Source organism: Aplysia californica, unplaced genomic scaffold (assembly GCF_000002075.1).
Source record: "Aplysia californica isolate F4 #8 unplaced genomic scaffold, AplCal3.0 scaffold01036, whole genome shotgun sequence".
Lineage (NCBI taxonomy): Eukaryota > Metazoa > Mollusca > Gastropoda > Aplysiida > Aplysiidae > Aplysia > Aplysia californica.
Window position 1 is genome coordinate 91,811 of NW_004798306.1, and position 7,832 is coordinate 99,642.

Sequence of the window (7,832 nt, forward strand, 5' to 3'; positions counted from 1 at the left end):
TCTGTGGGCAGTGGAGAGAGAGAGAGAAAGAGAGAGAGGAGTAGAGCGAGAATTTCCGGGCAAAACAAAATGGCGACCCGCGTAGTTCGGCTCGATTCGAAAAGTTAAATAGCCGTAGCATCTTTGTAGACAACCAAATTAATTTACTTTTGTGTTTTAACATCATTTTTTAACTTTGTTTTGGTCAATTTGATCGTCCACACCGATAGACAGTATTCAGAAAGAGACAGAGAGAGAGAGAGAAGAAGGGAGGAGTTGATGTTGCGAGAACTTCCGGGCGGGTGAGAATAGCCACTTTCATTTTCTACTAAATATTGATACGCTGAACACGAGAATATCAACTTCATTTCCGTCGCAAATTAATAGTTTTTGAAATATTTGATTGTTTTTAACCGAGATAGACATGCTTTTGACCAATCAGGGGGTTCCAGGGGGGCCTGCCCCACTGGGGAGAAAGAAAATCTGGGGGGTTACATGCCCCCCTGTTTTTACCCATAATTTGATATTTTACAGTTAGATTTGAAATTGTCTTGAAAATAATTGATTTGCGACAGTTTTAGTGGCTTTATGTGTGATCTGCAGCAAACAGTACAGCAGTTTGACCTCTGAAACAGTGCATCTGTGTGCGGGAGTGAAAGTTTAAATTTACCGTAGATTCTATCTAGAACTAGATCTAGATCTAGATCTAGATAGAAAAAACACAAAGGGGGGAATGGAAAGTGGCCGTTTGTACAGGTGGCCGTCATATAGTCGGGTGGCCGTCATAGCAGGTTCGACTGTAGACCTAGAAATCTAGATCTATAATCTGATCTAAAATCTAGATTATATAGATCTATATCTAGATCTATATCTCTAGATCTAGAATCTAAATAATGTCATGATGAATGACTAAATGAAGTCTGAAGTCTGAAGACTGAAAACATATGAAATAATATAATAATAGGCCACCTCTATTCTCACCCGGAGTGAGAATAGTGCAGGCGAGTCTTGTGGCTATTCTCACCCGGTGCGCGTTCACCCTAAACCACAGAATTCTACACTGTGATAACAGAAAAATTGTAGAATTCTGTGCCGTGAACAAACGTTCCATTACAACTGTAGCCTACTAAAAGCGTACAATTTTGTCTGTGGGCAGTGGAGAGAGAGAGAGAAAGAGAGAGAGGAGTAGCGCGAGAATTTCCGGGCAAAACAAAATGGCGACCCGCGTAGTTCGGCTCGATTCGAAAAGTTAAATAGTCGTAGCATCTTTGTAGACAACCAAATTAATTTACTTTTGTGTTTTAACATCATTTTTAAACTTTGTTTTGGTCAATTTGATCGTCCACACCGATAGACAGTATTCAAAAAGAGACAGAGAGAGAGAGAAGAGGGGAGGAGTTGATCTTGCGACAAGTTGCGAGAACTTCCGGCGGGTGAGAATAGCCACTTTCATAATAATAATAGAGATATAGCATTTGTATAGCGCATATCCCCGCTCAACAGCAGGCTCTATGCGCTTTACACTAGATCTATATTATTACTAATATTACCCCAGCAGACCATACTATAGAACACTCCGAAACATTCTCAGCTTCCCAAGAAGCATACAGTCTATGTACAGTGCAAGCAGCCGAAGCGCTCAAACACTAGCAAACTGACAAGATCTTTCGCTGTCTATATCCGGGTACCCATTCCCACCTGGGTGAAGTGAGGAAAATTCGTGTAAAGTGCCTTTACCAATGACACAACGTCGGGCCCCTGACGGGATTCGAACCCACGACCTTACGGTTGCGAGTCCGAGAGCCTAACCACTTCACTAGGCCACCGACGCCACAAATAGATTTTGCCTACGAAAAAGCTGGCCTCTAATCTAACCAAACACTTGGACTAGTTGAATAGATATTCCCAAAGCAGTTTATCGGAAGTCTGAGTTCCAAAACAGAACAATCAATGCATACCATCTCATCTCCTGAGACGTCTGCAAGCATAATCAAACGTTGCCGCTTAGACAAAGATAGCGTGGCCTCTTCGACGTTATCCATTTTTTTGGTGTAATGTTTATGCGTACTTTTATTTCATTCATGGCGAGAAGAGGTAGCAATTTGTTGTAGGCTATTTCTTGCCTTTTAAAAATAAAGATTTCTCTTTTGAGGCCGCGTAAAAAATTGTGCTCGCAGTTTTCATTCACCCCGCTGCACACGTCATGCACACACACATAAACAAACATGGACACACACTACACAAACAAACAAACACACACACAAACACACACGCATAAAAACACACGCGGACACCCACACACTACATCTCTACGAACACACACACACAAAAAACACACACACACTCACATGCACCCACAAAGAGAGCGACAGAGAGCGAAAGAGACAGAGAAGAAGAAGAAGAAGAAGAAGAAGAAGAAGAAGAAGAAGAAGAAGAAGAAGAAGAAGAAGAAGAAGAAGAAGAAGAAGAAGAAGAAGAAGAAGAAGAAGAAGAAGAAGAAGAAGAAGAAGAAGAAGAAGAAGAAGAAGAAGAAGAAGAAGAAGAAGAAGAAGAAGAAGAGGAAGAAGAACAAGAAGGAGAAGGAGGAGGAGGAGGAGGAGGAGGAGGAGGAGGAGGAGGAGGAGGAGGAGGAGGAGGAGAATGGCTACATAGACAGGGGAAAGCTATTTTCGGTATTTTCATGACTTCTGCTCAAAGTTCAAAATTGATGCTTAGAAAATAAATAGTGTTTTCAGAGCTAATAACAATAAGAAATGCTTCGTTAATAGATCATAGCATTGTAGGCCTCTTTCAATGTGCCCCAAATAGACCTATATACCTATCTTAATGTTTTTGTCTTCAATTATATCCAAAAAGATTGCAAACAAATCTGAGAGCGAAAAGATAAGATAAGATAAGATAAGATGTTCAGCCCCTACATTTTTATTGTCAAGATCCTGGCACATTTGTTTGGTGTATCACCACGTAACCCCCCCCCCCCCCCCCCTCCCGCACACACACACTCACAGGGCGCGCGGGAAACCATCAGAGCCGCGCACTTTCGAGAAAGAACTATCAAAGCCGCGCTATCAGAGCCGCGCTATCAGAGCCGCACATTTTTGGACGATATCGATACAATTAGATTGCTGATTCTCTCCAACCTAGGTAGCCTCCAACGGTTACAGCCCCCTTGACAAAATTACTCTGTAGGCCCCTACAGCCCCCATCCAAATATATATTATTGTCTTTCTGCTGTCGTTAAACGACTTCCAGACCATTTCTAAGCTGAAATTAAAAACACAAACCAAACACAAAGGCACTTCCGCATGAAAGAAGAGAGAATGTGTTAGAAGCAAATATACGCAGATAGACAAGTCCGAGACGCTCATAAGAATGTATAGACAAGTCTTCAATGTTTATCCTGAATGAGCAAGAAAATGCTGCCCCAATAATTTAAAGACCGCCCCTGTAGATATGATTTTGTTCCTGAAACCCCTATTTATTCTATACAAAATCTGTGATATCTGATCCCAAGCCCAGTAAAACGTTGAGGGTACTAAAATTGTTGGATTATACTGTTTTGCTAATCGGCAAAAAGTGCGCGGCTCTGATAGTGCGCGGCTTTGATAGTTTTCTCTCGAAAGTGCGCGATGTTCTCCCAGGCGCGCGCGTGCATATATACATACTGGACACATACACACACTCTCTCTCACACATCGTTCCCTCCCCCCCCCCCTTAGTTTAAAGTGTTGTTTTTTTTTTTGTTAACCTGGGAAACCAGTCCAGATCAATGATGGGACAAGAGCCTATATATATTGTACCATGTGCGGTCATAAATTCGTGGCGCAGCTTATCCTAAAATCTCTCTTTAACGGGTAAATCAATGTCACACATACTTTGCACAGTAGTTTGTACCAATTTGTCTTAACTTAATCACATTTTGCTGAAACAACTGAGGCTGGATGTTAAACCAATTTCTTCATTAGATTATATAAAATACTAGAACTCTCCTTCATGCGGAACATGGAATTACATTGTTCACAGCATAACTTCCAGCTTCACACACACATTTTGCGTACGCATATATGTCGTCACAGCTAGCCTATGACACTTTTTAGTGGCAAAACCAGTTACAAGAAATTAATTTTACAATGAACACTGTCTTGCACTAAATGTTGCCAAATTATGCGTTCAATAAAGATAATATTGCGTTTAGAAAAATCAATGACGACTTGCTTTTAAACTGTTCAAATCCGAAGTGTATACAGACCAAGGAGATTAAAAGTAATGGAAGATGCTCTGTGGGCGGCACCGCACGCCTCATTGGAGCCCTCTCTCGCGGCGGAACTGTGGGCTACCTGCGCTGCGCGATTGCCCGACTCAGGCACTGAAATCTAGATAAGAAAGAAGGTTTTATTCCGAGGTCCTTGAGATTAGGCAAGTCAATTAGTAAAAATTCCTTGCACCTGTGTTGTAGGCTATTTAAGTGTAAGAACCGATATGATGCTGCAGTGGACCGAAGTTTTCACAGTTAAGTTGTTTTCCTTTTTAAAAAATTGAATGAAAGTGTTTCTATGCCCCCAGCAACACAAATTAAATCATTAATATTCATAAGAGGCTGGCTCCGGAGCTACATGCCAAGGCCAACCCAGGCTGAAAGGGATACAACACCCAGACCGAGATACTCAATTTTAAAAAAGTATTCTTATTCATAAATATATATAATTATTATGTATATTATATATATATATATATATATATATATATATATATATATATATACATATTATACATTTTAATTAAAGATATTGCCTTCCTTTGTGTGTGCAAATTAGATGCTACTGTAGTCTAAATGTAGATATCTAGACAGAGGCGAAGCGTCTATATAATCAAACAATCACTGCTTCCCTTCCTAATTTTGAAACATTGTCGCAGTCAAATTCACCCATAGACGTAAACCTCATAAATTAAATGTAAAAAGACGTTCATAATCACCAATGAACAATAGACTATGCCTAACCTTCAAAACCGTTTCATTGCCACAGAAATAGCCTGTTCGCCCCTATCGGGCCACTCCATAAGCAGTCAGAAGCTTTGATTAAGTAAGCTTAAAGTGAGACTTGAAGAGTCAACCAATAGATTTGAAGGGAACATGTGCATAGCAGTCAGAACTGTTTCATTGTCGCATATACCCTGTTCACCCCTTTCGGGCCACAGTTATAAGCACCCAGACGCGCTGATTATCTAAGCGAACTATTACACTGGTCGAGTCTACCTCACAGATGTGAGGGGAACTAACTCCCCGGTGCTCCGACTACACTGCTAGTGCTTGTTTTTTTCCTCGACTTTTTAACGTCCTATAATCAGATCGTGACCTCGATTATGACAGCGGCTCCTGGCCGCGAAAAGCTAGACAAAAAAACAGCCAAATGTGAAATTTAAAAAAATAATAATTGGCGTGCTCTACCAAAGTGTTTCGGCTGTCTGGTATAACATGCCATTGTAGTGCTGACATCTGTGCTTCTTTCCTTGGTGTTCGTGTGTTCAAATCTAAAGTTAAATTTAAGGTTAGTTAGAATAAATATTTAATGAAATTCTTTCCCGATTGTTTTAGCGGTTGAACAAGCATACAACATGAATTCAGGATTTGTTTTCATTCACAACTCAAGAGTTGCCGCCTCCAGTGCCAGTAAGATTCTTGTGACTTGTGTGAGTATGATATCTCCAGGCCCTATCTGGTCCCATTTCACTTTGATTACCCTGTCAAACAAGTCAGCCTTCGCCCCTGTATCTAGAGGTTCCATTAGAACATGAAATCAATACTCAACAACAATAATGATGAATATTTTCTATGTAAACGAAACACCAAACCATATCAGATGAGGGGAGAGGGTAGGGTGGGGTGGATAAGAGTTTTGAGTCTTGTTAGATAGAACTATACTCGGTTTAATTCTATTGTTGTAGTCTTCACCTAAGATCCCACAATCAATAATTCCGGTTCACTTAAGATTCTGCTGTTAAAAAATAAACCAAACAAAGCAACAACAAATTTCACCTCACAAGAGTCATCACTATGATAAATTATCCCCCTCTGGAGTGTAATAAGGGACTAAAAACGCTGCTCTCCATATCATACTTTACTGAAAAAAAAACAACCTTCAAAGGTTATCCACGCTCATGCATGCGATCACCCCTCCAAGGGTGCTGTTATCTCTTTTTTTGTGTGTGTGTGAATATTTGAAATCATTGTGCGCTCCACTTTGTGAAAACCAGGAAACAAAATTATTGTGATCAATAATATTATTTATAGACCAAGACATACTGTTAGCAATTAGATAAAGCAAACACCGACCCTCTTATGTGTCCACTATTCCTTACACATAAAGTTAGTTATGGCACACGCCTAGAATCATGCAATCATATATCTTAAATTCAGTTTAAAAGTATATTTTTATCCATTTCTTATAATCAAATATTTTAGCATCTTGAAAGATTATCTTTATAATTTGGTATGTTTGATAATTTTATGTTACTCGGACAAGTTTTCTTCTTATTTTACACATCTTTTTGATTTTTAAACTAGATTATAACATAAAACTCTTAAAGAATTGAACAGTCCGTATCACACACAGAATTTTATTTTTTTCCCTGTCATTATCCGTCAGCCCGTCAGTTGATCACAATCTCTCTCTCTTTGTCTGTCTGTCTGTCTGTCTGTCTGTCTGTCTGTCTGTCTGTCTGTCTGTCTGTCTTTTATTTAATTTCCCCCATTCTCCTTCGTCCCTTCCCAAGGCCCACCCCTCCTCTTCCATCCCAGCCCCATCCCCTCTTCCTTGCGTGCATTCCCCCACCCCGCCCACCCCCACAACGCGGCCCCAGCCCGATAAGATTCTATAAAAAGAAACGCCACAGTTCGTGATTTAGCCCACAGTCGGCGGCCATATTTGCTTCCCACCGCGGCGTACTGCTCGTGGCGCCGCGAAGAGAGAGAGAGGAGGCTCCATTAGGCTAGCCCTTGAAGCGCTCAGCGTTTCACCGGAAGTAACCCGCCAAAAATGCCCCGCCGCCATGGCCGATCAGTTGTAAACATGGGAGTTTGGCGGGGGGGGGAAACAGCTGAGATACCTGAAATGTATACCTGCTACTGAAAAATGACCATTTACGGCTCAACAGATGATAAAAAGCATATAAAAGCATATATTTTCTTTAAGCTGATAGAATGAGCCATTCAAAAATGATCAGCCATCAAACAAATACAAACAATGCCGAGAACGCGATAGACTCAACAATTAGTACATCAGCACGGCGAAACAAGTGATAACACATAGCGTGTAGTCGCTCAGCGGGACTGCGTCAATTTATCGATCGATATCTCGGCCAAGAGACGCTCTACGAGGTCAAGATAACTTGCAAAGTCATTGGTCACTATTTATAACTTTGGCCTTTTTTCCATACTACGTCATTTTCCATATAAGAAACACTGGAATTTTGCATTGAAAAGGGTCAGCGTCTATGCCCTTTATATAGGGCCTGCGCGCTTCCCGGTCGAAGTAGGTCAGCCCTATATATAGGGCGTGCGCGCTTCCCGGGTAGCCCGGCTCACGCCCTTTATATAGGGCCTACGCGCTTCCAGGGTAGTACTAAGTTCCTTGATACAGACCCGGTAACCGGGAACAAAATCACGAAGTATCACAGAATTCTACACTTATAGAACGGGAACTGTACCACGTGACCTGTGAGGAATTGAAGACCGAAAACAATGGCGTTTTGAGGGCACAATTTATCGTTTTTTGGAAGTAACCCTAGGCCTATAGCTTTTAAAACAAGAGCGGCTTTTACAAACGAGTGAAAAGTGGAACATTTACTGTCCAGTT

At 41.0% G+C, this 7,832-nt stretch overlaps 1 protein-coding gene across 1 annotated transcript in view; it reads right to left on the reverse strand.

Annotated features, from left to right (window-relative positions):
* Positions 1 to 2,060, reverse strand: part of LOC101862540 (polycomb protein EED) — a gene marked incomplete at its 3' end in the record, with an annotated part of 12,512 nt that extends 10,452 nt beyond the window's left edge. The window contains 1 exon segment of the mRNA XM_013089761.2: positions 1,938 to 2,060. Coding sequence (XP_012945215.1) covers positions 1,938 to 2,021 — 84 coding nt within the window.
* Positions 2,061 to 7,832: the final 5,772 nt, after the last annotated feature.